Source organism: Monodon monoceros, unplaced genomic scaffold (assembly GCF_005190385.1).
Source record: "Monodon monoceros isolate NGI ecotype Baffin Bay Population unplaced genomic scaffold, NGI_Narwhal_1 Super_Scaffold_2, whole genome shotgun sequence".
Lineage (NCBI taxonomy): Eukaryota > Metazoa > Chordata > Mammalia > Artiodactyla > Monodontidae > Monodon > Monodon monoceros.
Genome location: NW_021703776.1, coordinates 61,262,016 through 61,285,482, shown reverse-complemented (window position 1 = coordinate 61,285,482; position 23,467 = coordinate 61,262,016). Strand labels below are relative to the sequence as shown.

The following is a 23,467-nucleotide window of genomic DNA, read 5'->3' as shown; positions in this document are numbered from 1 at the left end:
GGCGAAGGCTGGCCCACGGTCCGCTGTCCGCGCGTTCCCGGGCCTCAGAAGGGGCCCGCCAAGGGGGCGAGAGCGCGCCGCAGGGGCGGGGCGGGAGCGGCTAGCCGGGCGTTTCGCGGCCCCGGGGCTGACGAGGCGGCGCGGGCGGGCTGCGCGGCTCCCGTGGGAGGAGTCTGGCGGTGGTCGGGCCTTGTGGAGAGTGCAGCTGCGCCCAGAGAGGACGCTGCTTTCCGCTCAGGACGGACCGGCCGAGGGAGGGCGCGAGGGGAAACCGGAAGGAAGGGGAGGCGGCGGCGCCAGCCTTCCTCGGAGGGAAGCAGAAGCGAGACCCCGGCCCTAGTCGCGGCAGCAGGGCCACGCCCCCGCCGCCGCGCGTGAGGGGCCCAGTGTCTTCGTGGCCACCGGCCGCATCGGATCCCAATCCTCGGGACTGAGGGACTCGGGTGAGCAGGCGTCGCCAGCGCCGGGCGGGGGTACCCGGGGACGACCTGTGGAGGAATTGGGGGAGGAGGGCCGCGGCGGGAGGGGGCTCGGCCCTTTGTGGCTCGGCGGGCGGGGGGCGGCGGCGGCATCTTTCAAACCGGAGACGCTTCCGCTGCGGGCGGGGGAGGGGCGCGGGCGGCTGGCGCCTCCCTCCACCCCCGGCGGCGGCCCCTCTGCGGCTCTGCCTCCGGCCGGTGCTTGGGGCAGGGGCGGCGGGGCTTGCCACTCGCGGGGGCGTTTCCGGCCGCGGGTCTCCCAGGCGGCGCCCTGGCCCCGTCTGGCGCCCGCATTGCCAAAATGAAGCTGCTTCCCTTAAGGACTCGCGGCGTCTTCGCGAGACGGTGGGCAGTAGGAGGGCAAGACCTTCCTTACATTTTTTTCCCGGTACTTTTGAAGTAACCGAGAGATGTCTAGATTAACTGAGGCCCCATTGTGATCTACTGATGATTTTAAAAAGAAAGCAGAAACTGCCCTTTGAAACGGAAAATTCTGTACGTATTTACTTTAGACTGTGAAATAGCTAACTTATTGAACTCGACCACCTTTCTCTTCCTATGAATTGAGAAACCGTGAAGTGGAAGAATATCCCTTAGTTTGATGTGGACCGGTTATTTTGAGTTAACAGGTTTTTTATTTCTCGTTTGTTGATCTAAGATCTCTTTTTATACTACCTCAAAGAGAGAATAATATACCCTCCACAGACCTCTAGAATTGTCCGATGCCACGATTGCCCCTTCAAATGAAAATAGAAAAAGAATCTAAAAATGTAAAATTAACTATGAAAGGGTATATTTGTGTGAAATATCTATCTTCTATATCAGTAGTGTTATAAAAACGTAAGGTACAGGACTGGTCACGTGTTGTTGACACATGAATCTGTACGTCTGGCTCACTTAGCATTCAGGCATTCAGAGACAACCCTATCAGCAATGTGGTCTGACTAAAATTTTATTTTCTTCTATTGAGGCAGCCAGTTAACTGGGTGGAATTAACAGAGTGGTTTTCTTTCTCTTTTCTTTTATTTTTTTTTTTAAGACAGGGTGTTTCCCCCCCCCCCTTCCTGCTGTGTTGTGAATTTTTGCCTGAATTTGAGTGGTATGGACTTCAAATCTCGCAATTGTGAGTGACTGACTTTAGTTAACCTTTGGTAATGACCTTTTTCCTGACTTTTTTTAGAAGGACTTTTTGTGACTGAAAGTAAATCGAAAAGTCAAACCAGTCAGTTGTTTTCCAGTCTTGATGTAGAATTTTCCTAATGTTAAGCTTACTTCTTCACTTTGATCTTTTGTTGGTCTAGTGTTTATTGAAGTTGCTTTAGATTGGGCCCTGAAATTCTCAAGAGGTTGTTGTCCTCAGTAAACAGTACAGGGCTATGGCATTTCTGTTGAGCTTGCTTTATAGTTCGTGCTTTTCCACATAGCTCTGTTTTCTCGACAGTTTTGTAAGAAGAGTTCTAAGTGCTATAACTCTTCTCTCCTTTTTGCTCTCATAAGCAGTACCATAAAATCTGTTAGTTTTGATTATTCACATGCCCTTTAAGGAGATGGGTGGGAATAAAGGTGTCATAGTGCTTTAGTCCACAGTTCTCCATATATTTTCTTCTGGTTAATGGAAATAACGAGCTGTCTCATAAAATCCAAATATTGAGCACTGAATGTGTTTAAAGTGGATGTTAGGGACTTCTCTGGTGGTGCAGTGGTTAAGAATCTGCCTGCCAGTGCATGGGACACAGGTTCCATCCCTGGCCTGGGAAGATCCCACATGACGCGGAACAACTATGCCCACGTGCCACAACTGCTGAGCCCACGTGCTGCAACTACTGAAGCCCGCGCGCCTAGAGCCTGTGCTCTGAAACAAGAGAAGCCACCGCAATCAGAAGCCTGTGCACCGCAACGAAGAGTGGCCCCTGCTTGCCACAACTAGAGAAATCCCATGCGCAGCAACAAAGACCCAATACAGCCAAAAAAAAGTAAAGTGGATGGTAAATTCATAGAAACTTGAATGCAGTCTCAAAAGCCAAAAGATACTTTGATTTTCCCAAAGATTTTACTCATATACTTAGAAAAGAGTTGTATTTTTTTTGCTCTCGTTCCTAAGCCCAGGAAAAAGGATTGGTCCTGCTATCATAAAAAATATGAATGAAAATGTCAAAGACCTTCATTATATCTTAGTCTTATCATTTTCAGTTTTGTGGAGTTTGAATAGAGCAGATCATATTTAAATAACTCAGGGTATTGGAAATGATAAGTTGATTTCAAGTAACTTTTTTTTTTTTTTTTGCGGTACGCGGTCCTCTCACTGTTGTGGCCTCTCTCCCATTGCGGAGCGCACGCTCCAGATGCGCAGGCTCAGCGGCCAGGGCTCACGGGGCCCAGCCGCTCCGCGGCATGTGGGATCTTCCCAGACCGGGGCACAAACCCATGTCCCTTGCATCGGCAGGCGGACTCTCAACCACTGCGCCACCAGGGAAGCCTTCAAGTAACTTTTTAAGTATAGGAAGGTTACTCCTGGTTCCCTTGCTTGTTTTTTCAGTACCTAGATTCCTCTGTGTGGGAAGAAGGGATTATTGTTGAAAATTTGGAGAAAATGTAATCATTTAATGAGAGATGTTTTTTAAAGTCCCTTTTTTTCTCAGCTCCACTCCCATACCTCTGACAAGTGGCAACATGTAGTAGGTTCCATGATAGGCAGGGGATTCTGAGTATTCCTCAGTTTACCTCCCCTTTTTTTTTTAAAACAAACTGAGAAATTTAAATAGTCATAATCATCATTAAGCAGCTATGCCCTTAATGACCTCATGAATATATTTACTATCTGGGAAATATTTTCTTCTGCTGTTGTGATTGAAAAAAATCATTGATTTGGTGGAAAATGAAATCCCATTGAAAAGGTTAAGGTCAGTTTTGCTTTAGTCTATACTTCTCCAGCTTTCTTAAGTCTATGTAGAGCTGAGAAGAAAAGAGAAAAGTGATATCCAAAATAAAAGGACATACTACACTCATACAATTATTCTATCACAGATGGTGTCTCCTTTATGCTCTTGTTTAATTTTTTAAAAGTGAGATAACTTATTATTCATAATGTAGAACAGAAGCTTATTCTTGTGACCTGAATTTACTTAGGGTACTGAGCATAACTAACTTGATGGAGCCATGTAGTTTTTTCAGTATAGTTGGAAATGAGGAACACAAGGAAATAGACCTAGGCTCTGAATTTGATTAGAGTAGAGGAAGCTGTACTGAAATTTATCAAACTTGATACATTATTTAAAAGGCAAGGTGTTTGGTCTTTTTTTTTTTTTTTTCCCTTTGGCTGCATTGGGTCTTCGTTGCTGCACACGGGCTTTCTCTAGTTGTGGTAAGCGGGGCCTACTCTTCGTTGCGCTGCGTGGGCTTCTTCTTGCAGTGGCTTCTCTTGTTGTGGAGCACGGGCCCTAGGCGCGTGGGCTTCAGTAGTTGCGGCGTGTGGGCTCAGTAGTTGTGGCTCTCGGGCTCCAGAGCGCAGGCTCCGTAGTTTTGGTGCATGGGCTTAGTTGTCCTGCGACATGTGGGATCTTCCCAGACCAGGGCTCTAACCCATGTCCCCTGCATTGGCAGGTGGCTTCTTAACCACTGCGCCACCAGGGAAGTCCAGTTGTTTGTCTTTTAATTGATGCTTGTCACGACTCCAAAAATATCTGTTTGTGTAGTGGTTGACAATCAATCTGAAGATCAGGTGGTCTTCCAAACATTCTCAACTGTCAGGGTTGTTTTGGTAACTTGAAAGCAAAGTATTTCTGGCACCAATATTTTGTCCTCCCTAAGGAGAAACCTGTTTTCTCACTGAAATGAAGAAAGGCTTGTTTTATGACTGGTATCATTTAGTTTTTCTGCATGGGCATCAGCCTTCTCAAGGTTAGTCTTTGTTGTACTAGTTTGTTTCATGATTTGTACCATCAAAATACTCCCTAAAATCTTTGAATAAATTTCTCTTATCTAAAATATCATTCACCCAGCAGGAAAAGAGAAGTGTGTTTGAGTGTTGAGACCTTGTAATTGGGGCCCTTAGACCTGTATAGGTGTGAAGTTTTGAAAGTCGGGAAAGTACTACAAAAAGCTTGACCAGTGAGTGCGTTAATAAAAGTAATTGCAAATTTTTTTGCACACAGTAGTACTGTTGTGTGTCAGGCAGCACTGTTCCAAGCTCTTCATAGAACTCATTTAATCCTTAGTCCATTGAGAAGAATTCTATTTTTATCCCCCATTTTACAGATGAGCATACTCATGACAGAAGAAGGTCACACAACTAGTAAGTTGCAGAACTGGGATTTCAACCCAAGTAATTTGGCTCCACAGTTCATTCACGCTCTTAACTTTTTGGCAATACATGAAATTCAGAATGCCCTGGATTCTAACAAAAGTTTTCGATCTTCTGTATTGAGATTTGTAGCACTGGAAGATGGAGCATCACCTAAGTTAATATACAGCTTGAAAATGCTTCATACAGATGATAACCTGTAGCCCACTGCCCTTCCTTTTTATCACTGTTTTATCCTTACTGTGTAATTTTTGTGCAGTCCTTGTTTGCAGCCTCCTCCCCATCTTTTTATCCTTCCTCATTTCACATATACAGCTCAGTTAATTGCTGAGCAGTCTCATATTCACAATCAGTAGTTATTTAATCCTTTATTCTTTCCTTTATCCTCCAGGTCTTCCCTGTATAACATTGGAAAAGCTTGTTTTGTATCTGTTTGAGTTTCTATAGCTACTCTGTGGAAGGGCACTACAAATGACACACCTGTGGGAATGAAAACTAGATTTCAAAGTGAAGTTAGACACATCTGCTTCACCTAATAAAAAACCACTGCCATCAACCTCTGATACCTGTGAAAGTATTTGGAATTATTTTTTTTAATTTTAATATTTCACACCTTTTTCTAATTAATCTTGATTCCTGTTCCTTGAATATCTATTTAGATCCTATAAAATTTATTATTACTATTATTTTTAAATTATGAGTATTATAGTAGCATTTACTTTGTGTAAATTTTCTTTGCAGATACACTTTTGGGCATATCTTAGCTTTTGCAGCCTAAGGACTTCAACAGTTTTTTTATAGGAAAGTGAAGTGAGGATTTCAGACAACCAACGTAAACTTCTGGAGTACAACTGACCCTTGAACAACTCGGGGTTGGGGCGCCAACCCTCCTAATAGTAGAAAATCTGCATGTAGCTTATAGTCAGCCCTCCAAATTCTATGTTCATCCATATCTGTGGTTCCGCATCTGAGGATTCAACCAACTGCAGATCGTGTAGTGCTGTAGTATTTACCATTGAAAAAAACTGGACCTGTGTAGTTCAAACCCCTGCTGTTCAAGGGTCAGCTGTACAGGTACTTTGAAAGTTGGATATTTCTACAGTTTGATTCTATGGTGAAAATGAAAAACACGTTAGCTCTGTGAAAATTTACTTTATAGTCGCATTGATTATTCAAAGGGAGGAAAACCTATTGAAATAACTTTCCATAAGAGGTGTTTCAGATTTTTAAGTAGAATTGTATATATTGATTTGGATTGTTGACTGATTTAATCCTAATCACCATTTAATAACAGAATGTTTGTTTTGAAACTGTTTTGTGTGGTGGAATTCACTCAGTAGAACCTTGGAGGCTTGGGTATCCTAGAGCAGCGGTCTCCAACCTTTTTGGCACCAGGGACTGGTTCCATGGAAGACAGTTTTTCCACGGGCGGGGGTGGGGTGGGGAGGTGATGGTTCAGGTGGTAAGGCTGCCCTCCTGCTGTGTGGCCAGGTTCCTAACAGGCTGGGGACCAGTACCAGTCTACGACCTGGGGATTGGGGTCCCCTATCCTAGAGAAAATGTTAGGATCAAAGTTTTGGCTTTTCCTTTTTTTCTCCCAATCTCAAGCAATTTATAAATTTTCTGTTCTTACAGGAAGCTCTTAGATTTAAAAATAAGTTGGTCTTTGTTCTGTACTTATTTGCAGGAAGTCGGTAAAAAGGAAAGGATCTCATCCTATGTATATAGCATTCTAACCTTATTCATTGCTGTTATTCTCTGCTACCAAACAGATCAATCAAAAATATTGAATTGAGCGCAGAACTTAGAAAAAAAGTAAGAATGTGCAGTTTTAATGCCAGAGTACATTGTACTTTATTAGATTCTGAATTTTGTTATATTGTGTTTGTATGACTCCCATTTAATTCTTATGCTAGTTAGGTTTTTTCACTGTGGAATATGTTCTAACAACCAGCTTTAAAATACAGGACTTTAAAAAAAATAAAAAATAATAAAATACAGGACTTTTCTATTAATCTTGAGGTGCCTGGTACCAGGAAATGTGGCAAGTAATAGTGGTTTCCCAGTCTTTGGCCCTTGGTTCATCTAATGAATCCATGTGTTCACTAAATGTCTTTATACATTGTCTTGTATACATCTTCTATTTTTCAAATGTATGTAAATATGTTGTAGTTGATAAAAAAAAAAGAGAAAGTGTTTTTGACTCTAAAATAATTTTTTCTCATTATGAGTTTTTCCCAGCAGATTATCTTTAGGAAAAAAGTCCTTTTTTTCTAAGCTTAATAAAGGATACTCACATTAGATTAAGAAAAAAAAAGTGTTTCAGAAGTCCACTGAGCCTGTAGTAAGTGGGGAAAGCGGTTGTGTGATTAGGTAAGAGACATTAAAATATTTCAGTTGAAACGTGGAATATATACAGGTTAGATTAAGAATTATATTTAGGACTTACCTGGTGGCGCAGTGGTTAAGAATCCGCCTACCAATGCAGGGGACACGGGTTCAAGCCCTGCTCCAGGAAGACCCCACGTGCTGCGGAGCAACTAAGCCTGTGCGCCACAACTACTGAGCCTGTGCTCTAGAGCCCGTGAGCCACAACTACTGAGCCCGCGCGCCTAGAGCCGGTGCTCCACAAGAGAAGCCACTGCAATGAGAAGCCCGCGCAGCGCAACGAAGAGTAGCCCCCGCTCGCCGCAACTAGAGAAAGCCCGTGTGCAGCAACGAAGACCCAACACAGCCATAAATAAATAAATTTATAAGAATTTTATTTAATTCAACTTTCAAGCATTTGAGGTTTGTGCGTTTTCCTTGTTCGCGTGATCTGAAGGGAAAACGATCTTCTAGGAAAAACAGCTTGAGATATGTATTTTTGTCACTGATCAAGAAACAGCCTGAAGCAGAGATTGGTACATTTGGCCTGCAGTTTGTTTTTGTAAATAACATTTTATTGAAATAGTCATGTCCATTTATTTACAGGTTGACTTTTGCTGCTTTCAGGCTACAGTAGATTAAGCATTTGGGACAGAGACCTTAACGGCTTGTAAAGCCTAAAATATTTTGTCTTTATGATGAGAAAAGAGAGTAGTATACCTTTTGAAAGTTTGGGTTTTTAAATTAAATAATCATTGCATATGTTAACAAAATTCAGAAGGTTCAAATAGGTCTTCAATAAGTTTTTCCTTCCTCTGCAATGTGAACCACTGTTAGCAATGGGGGCAAGTGCCAATTGCCTCCTTTCCTCGTTTTACTTGTGCTACAATTGTTCTTATGGTAAAGAATAAAATTTTCTTGTATTATGTCTCTATCAAAAGTTTGGAAATGAAAGAGCACGACAGCTAGATTTTATTCATTTGCCTGCCTCTTTTTGTTTTTGAGTTTGTCTAGAATAATTGGTTTTTAAAACACCCTGTTTTTAAATGGTAGTCGTGTTTTGGCTGTAGTAAGAGTAAATGCCCTTGGTGTCTTGGAGCTCTAGTGGTTGGCAACTCTCAGTCTGAGTCCTTAGAGTACAATACAACGACCAGCCCTTAGTAAATACTCAAACATTTGTTGAGTTAAATTTAAGTAGCCATTAATTTATAATAGAAAATTAAGTAAACAATTTCATTGATACCTGAGAATTACTAAGCCTGAGGATGCTAAATTCTACAGACAACAGGGAGTATGACTTTTTTTTTTGAAACTAATTTTAGGTATAACACAGAATGATATATGGTACAATATATTTATTAAAAGGAAAATTCATAAAATGAGTCAAATCATTGGTTATTAAGTAATATAGTACAGACATTGTGACATGTTTCAGAGTATGTAGGATATTGATTTTAAGGTGTTTTTTTTTTCTGGAACAAGTTGGGAAATTAAGTTTTATTTTAAGTTTTATTTGTAACAAGGAATCTTGTTACAAAAAATATGTTATGGGCATTTAAGGTGGTTGTTGTTGATCATCTTAAACTTTGCCATTTTTCCCATTTTTATTTAATACATTTTGAAGTCTGTGTTCCCAGAGAAGGGACACTGAATTTTATTTTGGATTGTACTAGATACAGATCAGTTTAAATTAAGTTTACTTAATACGATGTCTGAATGACTTTTTCTGCCTCTTTTAATATTAAGATATCATAAATAAAAATTACTTTATTAGGAAGAAATGTACCCTAGATTTCAAAGGAAAGGGTGGGAATAGGGTGTGTAAAGCAGTGCCAATGAGATTATATAAAGTTGGCTCGCCATGTAGTATTCTGAAAGCAGACTTCAGTTTTAATACAGTTTTATGCGTATGATAAAAAGAAATCAAATCTAGTAAAACTGAGACAAATTCAATGGGGCTCAAAAAAGTCACTGCAAAAAATCAGGTCATAGTATGAGGTCAGAGAAATGACCAGAGTGAACCTGTACAGCTACCCTGCAAGGAATTCTGGAGTCTAATCTAAATCCATCCCTGCACTGGCCACCAGTTCCTGTCACCTGGTTTAAATATGGATGGGGGGCTTCCCTGGTGGCGCAGTGGGTGAGCATCCACCTGCCAGGGGACACGGGTTCGATCCCTGGCCCAGGAAGATCCCACATGCTGCAGAGCAGCTAAGCCTGTGCACCACAACTGCTGAGCCAGTGTGCCACAACTACTGAAGCCCATGTGCCTAGAGCCTGTGCTCCACAGCAAGAGAAGCCACCGCAATGAGAAGCCCGTGCACCGCAACGAAGAGTTGCCCCCGCTCGCCGCAACCAGAGAAAAGCCTGCACGCAGCAATGAAGACCCAACACAGCCAAAAATAAAGTAAAATAAATTTTAAAAAATAATAAATAAATATGGATGGAGACAATTTTGGGTCCTGCAGCTGGGGTTAGGACTTACAGTCTATTAATACATGCATTTCTGTAAGATAAATTTTTAGAGGTAGAATTGAAAGATTGAGGTATTAAGCATTTTCAATGCCAAATATATCTTCTATAATACTTCATTTGCAATCTGAAATTCAAAAACCTCTTAAAATGAAGTTAAAAATTTTTTTTTTTGCAAAACTTGACCTGAAGTAACATAAGACTGTATATAGTATTATTTTTCACACTGTGCATATTTCCCTCAGAATAGTAGGATGTTCAGTTCTGGAGCTCTGCCCCAGACCCTTTGTAATACATGATATATGTACCACATTACCTCTGTAAGATCTGAAAACTTCTAAATTCTAGAACACAGCTGGCTCCAAGAGTTTGTTTGTTTTGTTTGTTTTTGTCTGCATTGTGTCTTCGTTGCTGAGTGCTGGCTTTTCTCTAGTTGCAGCGGGCGGGGGCTACTCTTTGTTGCGGTGTGTGGGCTTCTCATTGCCGTGGCTTGTCTTTGTTGCAGAGCACGGGCTCTAGGCACGCGGGCTTCAGTAGTTGTGGCACGTGAGCTCTAGAGCGCAGGCCCAGGAGTTGTGGCACACAGGCTTAGTTGCTCCATGGCATGTGGGCTCTTCCTGGACCAGGGCTTGAGCCCGTGTCCCCTGCATTGGCAGGCGGATTTTTTTTTTTTTTTTAAGTTTATTTATTTATTTTTGGCTGCATTGGGTCTTCTTTGTTGGGTCTTCGTTGCTGCACATGGGCTTTCTCTAGTTGTGGCAAGCGGGGGCTACTCTTCGTTGTGGTGCGTGGGCTTCTCATTGCAGTGGCTTCTCGTTGCAGAGCTCGGGCTCTAGGCGCGCAGGCTTCGGTAGTTGTGGCACGCAGGCTCAGTAGTTGTGGCGCACAGCCTTAGTTGCTCCGCAGCATGTGGGATCTTCCTGGACCAGGGCTCGAACCTGTGTCCCCTGCATTGGCAGGTGGATTCTTAACCACTGCATCACCAGGGAAGTCCCAAGAGTTTTGATTAAGGGCTTATATGTATGTATCAACTTATACTCCTCTGTAAGAATGCTCGTTTTCCGACACCCTCACTAACACTGGGCCTTGCTGCATTATTAATATGTGAAAATAGCCAGTGATTTTAGGTATTATTAGCTTTAGAGGTTATAGTAGTAAACTTAGATTTATAGTGTAACTTTCATATTTGGAAGAGCAAAGTCATTACCTTAAATGACCCAAAGTCTCTGCCTTTGCACCTATTTTAGTTACTTCCATATAGTTAACTTGGCTGGAAATTTGACAGTCTACGTCAGGTTTGCAGTTCATGTAATAGTATAGTTTGGCAGGAAGTACAATGTGATCTTCTCTTTGACATATGGATGATATTTTTGTGAGAAAAAGTATTAGTGGTTCCAGTGATGGTCAAATATATTTATAGGTTTCATGTCAACAGCACTTGACTTTCTGATTATGGAGCTAAGAGTCATCTAATTAGGAAATAGGTGATAGTTTTTAACTGTTATTAGCATTGTATATTCGATATGTTTTTCCTGATTTGTAATTCCTTTGCCATATGTTGTAAATACTGATTTCTAAATAACATTTTAAATTAAACTTTAATGCAGCTGGAATTTCTTTTGATGAATGGTATGCAGTATGACTAAAACTTAGGTGGGTTTTGTTTTTCCTTCAGTGGGTAACCAGTTGTTCCAACGTTATTTGTTGAAATAACCCAATCTTCTAGTTTGAAATGACTTGTTTATCATATCTAATGTTTTTTTAACATGGATGTATTATATTTACTTATTTACCTATAGTATTTATTTATTTTTGTTTACTTGGGTTTATTGTAGAATTGTAATACATTTTAATATTTATTAAGAGTATGAGGAAAAACTTGTCCTTCCTTCCCCTCAAATATCTTGGCAGTATTTGTGAATTCTTCCAGATGAATCTTCTGCAAGTTGGATTTGTATTAAATTTACACATTTTGAGAACATTCATATCTGTATAGTATGAAGTCTTCATGTAGGAATACATTCCTCTATTTTATCATGTTTTATGTTTCATTTTTCAGTAAAATTGTATGTTCTTATAAAGATTTCTAGGAAGGAACCACTGTACAGAGAGATCTGTTGTATTTATCTCGGTTACAGGATTGAACTGCAAATTTTATAATATAGTTTATGCTTTGGAAATAAACAAATTCAATCTATTTATCATATAGTTTAAGTAATTTAAATATAAAGGCTGTGTGAATACATTTAAATTATACTCCCCAAATGAGAATCTCCTTGCAAGAGAAAGGGTTTTTTTTTTTTTCTCTTAAATTACAGTCATGTATTGCCCCTAAACAAATAAGTAGGAGATTTGGCTTTGCTGGTAATTGGAATTATTTATTTTTAAAGAACTTTTAAAAAAATGTATGCTTATTGTGTTCCTTATTTTCTAGAATGTTTATATTTTGTATAGAAGGCAAAAAATTAACTTAAAACCACAAATGTAATAAACTTGTTAAATGTCCCTTTTCTCATGTTTCATTTTTATGGTAATGTCTAAAGTTGGACTTCAAAAAAATATAATTCATATTTAAGTCTGCGATTTTAAACATTGTATTCTAAAAATGTACTGACCTAGATACTCTAACTAAACTTTTTTTTCTTTTTAGTTACTCCAGAGGATCCACGGAACATAGGATGTTGCCACAAAATCTACCTCGTGTGTTATTCTCTTTCACTCATGAGTTGAGCAACAGTTACAAATTTGAGCAAGATATCTGCAGACTGTGTTGAAAAACTCTGAAGAACCTAATTAACACAGGATGACCTGGTAGTGATTCTAAGCCTAAAAAGATACTGCTCATTAGTGAATGTATCAATCTTGGTTCTGAATGCTGCAGATAACAGCAAGCAGAGTTTCTCCTTTCTTTATTTCTGAAGCATTCACTTGACCTTCCATCAGTAAGACTGATTTTTCTAATCTGTTCCTGGATATATTAATGGAATACAGTCATGTCCACTCAAGACGAGAAGCACGTCAATACTGAATATGCTGTGTCCTTGTTGGAACAGTTAAAACTGTTTTATGAACAGCAGTTGTTTACGGACATAGTGTTAATTGTCGAGGGCACTGAATTCCCTTGTCATAAGATGGTTCTTGCAACATGTAGTTCTTATTTTAGGTAAGTACTGTAATCTTGGTTAGTTTGTAATTTCAAATGCAGAATGTTAGCTTGTTTTAATCTTTTAAACATTATTTAAAATTTTTTTAAAAAGTTAGGTGTCTTAATGTTTTGCTTAAGTTTTCTATTTGGGGGCTTCCCTGGTGGCACAGTGGTTGAGAGTCCGCCTGCCGATGCAGGGGACACGGGTTTATGCCCTGGTCTGGGAAGATCCCACATGCCGCGCGTCCAGAGCCTGTGCTCCGCAACGGGAGAGGCCACAACAGTGAGAGGCTTGCGAACCATAAAAAGAAAAAAGTAAAAAACAAAAAAATTTTCTATTTGGATGATATAGTGCTTGTCAAATCACCTCCCTGTGTGTGTAAGTAAGGGGCAGGCGAAAGAAGTTTTTACAAAGAATTAAATACAAGAAATTTGTTGAAATTAACTAAGGTAAAGTTTTAATGATGGGGAGGCAAAAAGGTTCAGAATACTATTTTTTCATTGAAAGAAAGAAAAACAAATGGGGTAATTTTCACTTACTCTTAAGATTTTAAAATGTTACATTTAGAAAACAGTCATGGTTTATAAATTTAAGAGTTATAGGAGGCTTAATAATAACTTTTAGAAGATAATTGGTACTGTTTAGACATGTTAGGGACTTTTATTTCCTTTGCAAAAATGAGTTCCTTTACTCACTCTTGGTTTCTTTCATCATTTGTGCTATCGTTTTAGCCGTACCAGACTCCTTGCCAGATTGAAATAGTTAATAATTAATGTTTTTGTTCTCTGTGCCTCAGAATTTATAAGTTGATTTAGTTATTTGTTTGCTAATTACAAATAAATAAAGCTTAACTTTACATTTTTATGATCTTTTGCAACTTTTAATCTTTTTAAGACAGGTTTCTCTTTATTATGTGTTTCATGGGACGAAAAGAATTAAGGCGCAGAAATTCCTATATTTGGTCTCTGCCCTTAGGTTGAATTTTTACTTAATATTTGAAAGGGACAGGGAGAATAAAGATGAATGAAATGTGGACCAGTATATTCCTGCTACAAATCTTAGCTGGCATAAGTGGAGATCAGCAATGAAAGTTACTTTCTGCTGCTCCTTAGTGGCAGCTGTAGACAGGACAGGTTTAATCTTGACTTTTCAAGGCTAACATACACGAAGGTGTAGAAACTTAACATTCCTTAGTATAACACATCTCATGATGATTCTAGAAGCTAAGGCCCAAATGTCAGTTGCCTTGCTCTGCCTGCCATTGTTTCAGGTTTAGCTGTGGATACTTCATGCAATTTCAGACATTGATTTTCTTATCTTAGGAAGCTGAGCATATTTGCAAACAGTGGTTCTAGAGAATCTAATGGATCTAGAGGATGCTCAGAATCCTCTTGTGCTTCTACAAATAGAGATTCTTGGATTTCAAACCTAGAAATTATGATTCAGTGGGTCTGAGTTAGAGTTTTAGGATTTGTATGTATAAGAGCTTCGCAGATGATTGTGATGATCAGGTTTTTTCGTTTGTTTTTGTTTTTTCATATTTATTGACTTAGTAGGTGGTGTTAGAAATTCAAGGTTATAGATTCAAACCTGGGTCCATTAGTTCTCCCTTTTTAACGGTTATTAATTACAAATTGATTATCCATTATTGGAATGAGCTATATGCTTTAGTTGTGGATTTTCAGATATTTGTAATCATAGAGTAGAATCTTTTGTGGTAATATTTTAGCAGTCATCTTGTGTAACTTTTAAACCTATGCAGAAAGTCTATCTCCATATTTTCTGAATTGTCATCATCTTTATCAGGAAGCAACACATGGGTTTATGGGTTAGGTATCTTACCTTTTTTCCTTCCTCGCTAAGTCTGTTTTTTATTGTATAGATGAAACACTGTTCTTTAAATTCTCTAGCCCTGAGGTTATTTATCTTTAATTGGGTTGGAACTGGTTTTCCTGAAGACCAAGAAGTTTAAGTATTTCATTAATGTTACAATCTTAAAAACAGCACATTCTCTTTAATGCTGCTGTTACTAACTTATCACTAACTAGTTCCCTTCTTTAGCATCCTTGGTGTTCTGAGAGAATATATTCTCCCTAAAGCAAATCAGATACTAAGAAGTAGAAATAATAGTAGAAAGAGTAGTTCTATCCATGTTTGGGGTTAAAGCCATCCATCTTTAAAATCCTGTGTCTGGACCAGTTTCATAATCCACAAGACGAAGACACTTATATATTAATTTTCCCTCCCATATATATCTTTTCTCTGGACTGTGTAGATTATTGTTATTGTATATTCCCACAATAATAACCTGATTTTCTCCCAAGTGTTCTTCAACTGGATTCTGCTTTCAGGTTTGTAGATTTTGGTATCCTTACATATAATGTTGCTATCAATCTTTATCATTAGAAATTTACTATTAGAAATTTTACCTTTTGAAACAGATACATTCCTCCTTTGTAGTTTACCAGTTCCATCCCACTAAGAATCAAAAGAACTTCTGAAATCCAGAGAACCTCTGAAATGGTAGTTTCTTCTTCTTGGTAACATATACACTTCATTTTAGACCCTAAATGAAGGGGATTACTTGAGAATTACTCAACACCTCTTCCACTATGGTAATTTAGCCTCCTATAATATTATGCAATTCAGTATTTAGTCTTTCTTTAAAAAGTCTGTTTAAGATTTTTATAATCAAGTTGGCTAGGCTTCTACTAATCTTTGGTCTTCAGGAAGCATAGTTCCTTCACAGAAGTCCATCATTCTGGTGTCATAAACCATAGTCTAGAATAACCAGTCTGAGTGTCATCTGTATAGTCAGCTGCTCCCTTGCCCTACTTCCTCTTCCAAAGTTAACTACCTTCTACTGGCACAGACAGAAAAGCACATGACCCCTAAATCTTGCATTTTTACTCAGAGCTCCTATAGTTCTTTTCAGGTTGCTTTTGTTATATTTCCCATTCTCCCGTGTCACACAAGTGAAGCCAGTAGCAACTGGTGTTTTTATTAGTTTCTTGTCACATCTTGGGTATTTTTCAACAGCACTTCCTAATCTCTGTTACTTGGTTGGGTTTATTTATGGCCATTCTGTATACTTTGGGAGGAAGTTATCAACCATCCTGATTGATGTTTTTGCCACTCTTCCATTCCCTAACTGCCTGAAGTTTAGTTGCTGTTCTTACTGCTCATTCTGAGCTACACTAGAAATCACTAGTGCCTTCCTAATTGCTTTTGCAATGTTTGTTATCCTTGACTCTACCGTTTTTGACACCCTACCTCTCTTGCCCTGAGTAGCATTGTACTGACTGGCTTGTTCTTATTTCTCTGATGAATGTTTCTCAACCTTCTGTCATTCTTTTTTCTTCTAATTGAACTCTACCTCAGGTTGTCATTGGGATTCTGGGTGGGTTTCTTTTAGTTTTTTAGTCTCTCTCAGATAACTTACTTGGCTTTAACACATGTCATTTTGTAGATAATTCACAGTCTTCTGCATTAATGCCTGCCCTTCAAAGTTCCAGTTGTATTAAATACTTAACTGATTATTGTATTACTTCCATTTGACTCCGCTGCTCGCACCTCAAATTAAACATATCTAAAATTTAACTCACCTTTTTTGCAAGATTAACTGTTTTCCTTGACCTTATAATTTTTCTCTCAATGGTTAACATTTTTTTCAGGTACTTACTTGAAAATAAACAGCTTTGATTCTTTCCCTGTCTACTTCCTACTCTAGTCTATTCTGTACATCAGAAAATCACCAGATCTTGTTGGATTTTGTAAAAGCTTTTGTATCCATTTCTGCCCACCTAGCTCAGGTGGTTCTTCTAATCTAGATTATTGCAGTAGCCTCAGAACCCTTTTTCCTATCTCCAGCCTTTGGCCGTTGAGGTCTGTCAGTACAAAATATTCATCCTAGAATACATTTTATTATGCTAATAAATCCATGCTGAAAACCCTTCAGTGAACCTTCTTCACTATCTACAATAGAAAGCTCAGACTCGTATGTCTGTGTGTGTGTGTTTGTCTGTGTGTGGTTTTTTTTTTTGGGACGTGCTGAGGGGCTTGCGGATCTTACCCCAACCAGGGATTTGAACTCGGGCCCCGGCAGTGAAAGCACTGTGTCCTAACCACTGGACTGCCAGGGAATTCCCTCCTATATCGCATTTTAAAATCCCTCTGTGGGACTTCCCTGGTGGTCCAGTGGTTAAGACTCTGTGCTGTCCATGCAAGGGGTGCCACTTTGATCCCCTGGTAGGGGAACTGAGAATCTCACATGCCTCACGGCCAAAAAAAAAAAAAAGCCCTCTGTGACCTGACTGCCACTTATCTTTCCGATGTTTTTCATGAGCCCTTATGTTCAGCAATGTCACTGGGAAAAACAGTTCTTATGTTCTACCCTGACTCACTATTTTATCCATTTTAAAGCCTTCCTCATCTTCTTGTCCTTGAGGTTGCCCAGGCTAGTTCTTGTGCTACCCACTTATGATCACTATAGGCATTTCTGTACATGCAACAATATTCTTTGTTTTTTTACCTCTTCCATGTATATGGGCATTTTACTTTGTATTCTCCACAACACTAATTGCCTTTCCAGCATATTTTCCTGCATGTAATTTTTAGGAAACTGTTCTGCATATTTTTAGGAAATCATTTGAGTAAATGAAATTTTTAACGGCTTTATTGAGATCAAATTTACACACAAATGAATTTTAGTATCTTTACAATTTAATTTGAAACATTTCCATCACTTTGTGCCAATTTACAGTCACTCACTGTTCTTACCCACAGCCCTAGGCAACCACTAATCTCCCTTCTGCCTCTATATATTTGCCTCATATATATTTGTATACACATCATACAGTATGTGTCTTTTGTATCTGCCTTTTTTCACTGGGCATAATGATTTTGAGGTTTGTGTTGTAGCACGTATAATAGAGTTCCTTTTTATTGCTGAATTCCTGTATGACTATAAGGATTAAATTAGTTTTGATGTTATCACTCAGAATGGCACAGTGGAGTTTGGTATATCTTTGACACTGGATTATAATTTTCTGTTGTTTCCCTTGAAAGCTTTCCCTGTAAGTTGTCCATCAGCAAATACCCTAAGTAAACACCCCATATTGTCTAGTTTTTCTTTTTAGCCTTACATTTGTTTTCCCCATCTCTACTATAGGGCCATGTTCATGAGCGGACTAAGTGAAAGCAAACAGACACACATACACCTGAGGAATGTGGATTCAGCCACCTTACAGATAATAATAACGTATGCATACACGGGTAACCTGGCAATAAATGACAGCACTGTAGAACAACTTTATGAAACAGCTTGCTTCCTGCAGGTAAGCAGTTTTTTCAGTCTTATAGCTATGTAATTTTATTGCAGATTTTAGAAGGTAAAACTCTTTTTAAAATATGTAAGGGAAAAACAATAGGATTTGATCAGCTAATAAACTTAGTTTTATGATGGGAACTTGACTAAAAAGATAGGTGAAAATTTCATATTAGTTTCATAGTCTGCCTAATATACCACAGGATTTAGATTTCAAGTAAAAGAAATTTTTAACAGCATTTGTTAAATTTAAGTGCTTCAGTTTTTTGGCTAGAAGCTTAGATGTGCTAATTTTTGATGGTATTTTCACAGAAAATGTCAAGATTCTTATGGAAGTTATCAAACATAAATGTTCATAATAGCCATGAGACCTCACTGAGCTATTAAGGAGAATTAAACTAAAATAAAAAATGATGATTGATATATTTACATATGACAAGCTATTTCACTGTTTCCCCTTCAACTTTTTTTCTTTTTGGCTGTGCCATGTGGCTTGTGGGATCTTAGTTCCCCGACCAGGGATGGAACCTGGGGCCCCTGCAGTAGAAGTGCAGAATCTCAACCACTGAACCACCAGGGAATGCCCCCCCTTCAACATTTCTTTTAATTTTAAGAGGAATATAAAAATATTTTCCTCATTTTCTCCAAAGGGAGAAATAAAGTTTCTCCAAAGGGAGAAACTTTAAAGGTTAAATTCTGGGAGTACAGTTCATGATACCTAGTAGGTACTTGATAAATGTGTGCTGAATAAATGTGAATGATGCCGGTCGAATGCCAGTTTCTGGGTGTAACTCTGGGAACCAGAACTCAGTCTGTCCATGCCTTAAGTACCTGTCTTCCTTTTTAGTTCTGTATTCTTACCCCCCCCCCAATAAATTGTGCAGTGTCCTACTATACCTATAACTCTGGGGACACTGAAGCCATGGTAGCTTCCTGGTGCTTTAGAATGGAAGACATTCACACCCTAAATCCAAACCTAAAAGGGAGAAATACCTACTGTAAGAACTGTCTTTCTTCCATAGCTTATATGTTTTCATTACCTTTTTTAATTTTTTAGCAATTCTAAAAGCACGTTTTTTTAGAACTGCTAAAAAATTGAGGAATTTTAAGAAATTTGGATTCCAGAACACTTATTATAGTGATACCTTTCCTTGTAATTTTTTCTATCATGTTAATGAAACCTATAGGCATACGCTTGGCCAAATGCAAAACAGCACTCTGCCTCTGGGAGTAAGTTGCCCTGGAAAGCCTGGGAATGTGGCATTTTATGACTACCAACATGGCTTTTACTATTAACCACATGAAATGATGTTTTTATATGCCAGATTCTGTACTAATGCTTTATATAGGTTCTCATCTAATCCTTAAAATAATCACTTGTAAGGAAGGATTTCCCCATCCTACACAGGAGAAAGCTGAGGCTTAGAGAAGTAAAGCTACTTGTCGGATATTGTACAAGTGTTGACTGGCCAATCCAGGTTTTGAATCCAAGCAACCTGACTTCTTATCACAAACTGCTTCTAGTCAATCACTGTGACGTTGAATAAGTATAGTAGGTAGCACTTCTGACTCGAGATCTACTGTTTCTTAAGAAACAACAAATCTAGGAAAGTTAGAGTGGCTAAAATGGGTCGTTTAAATGTAGGTAATTTGTAATTGCACATGAATATATTCTTTTGATTGGTTATCCTACTGCTCCATGTAAGAAAGGCAAATAATAACTACTGTTAGGCATTGTGTATGATTTTCTGCTTCTATATGATTGTCTTGTCCATGTTGAGAAAACCAGATTCCAGCTTCTCAACAGTAATCATTTCCTATACTGATTTACATTGTTTTCATTTGGTTCTCTCAATTACATATTTTGCTAGGCTTTAAAAAATACATAACTTATGCATGAATTAATTTCTTTCCCTTTCCCTTTAAGGCTGTTTAGGTTTTTAAGAGCCTATTTAATGTTATACTACTGACTCCTAAATAGGGCAGTTAAGTAGGCCACTGGACAGGAAGACGAAATGCAAAACTATGCATAGTCTTCTAATTTTATTATTACTGGAAGATGATCTCTTAGCCCAAACATGTGTATCTAAAAATAAAAACTACAGTATAGGGATCTGATTAATATACCTGTGTGTTACATAAAAATAAAATTTGTCTAGCCTGCCTTTATCAGCCTTTTTTTTCCCTTCTATTTTAGGTAGAAGATGTGTTACAACGTTGTCGAGAATATTTAATTAAAAAGATAAACGCAGAGAACTGTGTGCGATTGTTGAGTTTTGCTGATCTGTTCAGTTGTGAGGAATTAAAACAAAGTGCTAAAAGGATGGTGGAGCACAAGTTCACTGCTGTGTATCACCAGGAAGCTTTCATGCAGCTGTCACATGACTTACTGATAGACATTCTCAGTAGTGACAATTTGAACGTAGAAAAGGAGGAGACAGTTCGTGAAGCTGCTATGCTGTGGCTAGAGTACAACACAGAATCACGATCCCAGTATTTGTCTTCAGTTCTTAGCCAAATCAGAATTGATGCACTTTCAGAAGTAACACAGAGAGCTTGGTTTCAAGGTCTGCCACCCAATGATAAGTCTGTAGTTGTTCAAGGTCTGTATAAGTCCATGCCCAAGTTTTTCAAACCAAGACTTGGAATGACTAAAGAAGAAATGATGATTTTCATTGAAGCATCTTCAGAAAATCCTTGTAGTCTTTACTCTTCTGTCTGTTACAGCCCCCAAGCAGAAAAAGTTTACAAGCTATGCAGCCCACCAGCTGATTTACATAAGGTTGGGACCGTTGTAACTCCCGATAATGACATCTATATAGCAGGTGGTCAAGTTCCTCTGAAAAATACAAAAACAAATCACAGTAAAACAAGCAAACTTCAGACTGCCTTTAGAACTGTGAATTGCTTTTACTGGTTTGATGCACAGCAAAATACCTGGTTTCCAAAGACCCCGATGCTTTTTGTCCGCGTAAAGCCATCTTTGGTTTGCTGTGAAGGCTATATCTATGCAATTGGAGGAGATAGTGTAGGTGGAGAACTTAACCGGAGGACCGTAGAAAGATATGACACTGAGAAAGATGAATGGACAATGGTAAGCCCTTTGCCTTGTGCTTGGCAGTGGAGTGCAGCAGTTGTGGTTCATGACTGCATTTATGTGATGACACTGAACCTCATGTATTGTTATTTTCCAAGGTCTGATTCATGGGTAGAAATGGCCATGAGACAGACTAGCAGGTCTTTTGCTTCAGCTGCAGCTTTCGGTGATAAAATTTTCTATATTGGAGGGTTGCACATTGCTACCAATTCTGGCATAAGACTCCCCTCTGGCACTGTAGATGGGTCTTCAGTAACTGTGGAAATCTATGATGTGAATAAAAATGAGTGGAAAATGGCAGCCAACATCCCTGCTAAGAGGTACTCAGATCCCTGTGTTAGAGCTGTTGTGATCTCAAATTCTCTGTGTGTGTTTATGCGAGAAACCCACTTAAATGAGAGAGCTAAATATGTCACTTACCAGTATGACCTGGAACTTGACCGGTGGTCTCTGCGGCAGCATATATCTGAGCGTGTGCTGTGGGACTTAGGGAGAGATTTTCGATGCACTGTGGGGAAACTTTATCCATCCTGCCTTGAAGAATCTCCATGGAAACCACCAACTTATCTTTTTTCACCGGATGGAACAGAGGAGTTTGAACTAGATGGAGAAATGGTTGCACTACCATCTGTATAGTCAGGAGTTCAGGGAGTGCACGCCTGATCTATTTGCTTTGTCATTTTCTTTGCTAAATGAGAGAGGCTATGAAAGGACTGAATATGAGTACATAAAAATCTATCTTTGATAAATTTTATTTTTATGCCCTACTTAATATTTGCATCAGTATAATATATATCAGTGAGTCTTAAGAAAGATATGCTTCCGTAATATGAAATAGATTATCCAATAATTGAGAAACTTTTATGTGTATCATGAGCATAAAAATCTGGATTATCTAACATTGTTAGCCCTGTGTATGTACAGTTCCAGAAGTTCTCTTATTAAAGTAGTTTCCTGTTCCTAGTGTGGTATATCGCAAATTACGCTGAGGTTATTTTATTATATGTATTTCATTCCTGTGCTTCTGTTCTGAAGTCCTGGAATAGTTTTTTTCGGTGTAGTTAATTGAGCTGCACTTAACACTAATGTCCATGTTGGTATTAGAAATGTTGTCTAAATCCTATAGTTGAGGAAGATCTTCCATTTTATGGTATCGCACAGGGAAAGTATGACTGCAGGATCAGTCTAACTATTAGGTGCATGTATTCTCTTTTCACTAACTTATACTTGTCTATCTAGAATACAGGTCTTCCAATCAGCTGGTCATTTACCAGGTGTGGACTTAAGTTGCTGGGCTTGCAATAAGAATTGCTAGTCCCTCATTGTGCGGGTCTGTGTGGAGCTTTAATCAGTAAATGCCTCCACTTTCTGTATTACATTAACATTGGCTCATGCATATAACTACCTGCTGCTGTCGTATTTCTCCATCTTAAAGATTTAGAGTGGGTTAACCAGGTCATTACATCTTAATTTAACAACAAACATTACTGTAGAGTGATTGTGTATAGATATTCGTTAGCTGTCAGGGTGTGTTTTTTTTTAACCTGTTGTGTGTGGGGGGTAGGATTAGAAAGGTGAACTGTTCAGGAATTCTCTGCACTAGCAGTGCAGAAGAGCAGATAACTAGTGCTGCTCTGGCATTAATCCCAGGAACCACTAGCAGTAGCGGGGTGCCGCCAATCTAACATGAGCACAGGTGCTTCATGACAAACATTACTAGCATGTTCAACTGCATAATGTTCTGGCACTGTATTTTGAATGACATTAATTTATTAAATAAATTGTATATATTCAATATCTGTTTTTCTTTTGTGATGGGAATTGTGTGCTTTTAGTTTTAGTTTTACGGGGTCAGCTTAGTTTGTGACAGGTGATTTCTTCAGAATTTTGTTGATTATATGATATTTGTCTGATTTGAGCCTTACTGTAGGAACACAAATTACATAAAAAGTAAGAGGCAAACCAGAGCCTAATGTTACCAAAAAAAAGATTTTTAGTTATTTGAATGGGCCTTGTCCTCTTTCACATACTGTTTTTTCTGCCTCAAACACTCTTCCCCTTTGACTGGTTAGCTCTCAAGTGATTATACATCCTAGTTTGTGCCTGTTTTCCCTTTCACTTTGAAAAGTGTCCCTGTTTGGATAGTAAATGATATGGTAACCCTGGTTGAATTCAGTTTACACTTCAGGTAACTTCCTCCAACTGGCTTAAAAAAAAAAATTCTATTGATACTACCATGAGTTCCCTTTGTTTAACTCTCAACTGTGGGACTTCCCTGGT

At 38.9% G+C, this 23,467-nt stretch overlaps 1 protein-coding gene across 2 annotated transcripts; it reads left to right on the top strand.

Annotated features, from left to right (window-relative positions):
• KBTBD2 (kelch repeat and BTB domain containing 2) lies at positions 1–22,984 on the top strand. 2 transcript variants are annotated; one of them, XM_029233610.1, is made up of 4 exons: positions 1–443; positions 12,269–12,781; positions 17,935–18,100; positions 20,288–22,984. In XM_029233610.1, exons 2-4 carry the CDS (start codon positions 12,612–12,614, stop codon positions 21,821–21,823), a joined length of 1,872 nt encoding a protein of 623 aa, XP_029089443.1. In that variant the 5' UTR covers positions 1–443; positions 12,269–12,611; the 3' UTR covers positions 21,824–22,984. The 2 variants fall into 2 exon arrangements, with proteins under 2 accessions (XP_029089443.1, XP_029089444.1); XM_029233611.1 differs by lacking the exon at positions 1–443 and adding an exon at positions 1,520–1,602 and having other exon boundaries at positions 20,288–22,982.
• The last annotated feature ends 483 nt before the right edge of the window (positions 22,985–23,467 follow it).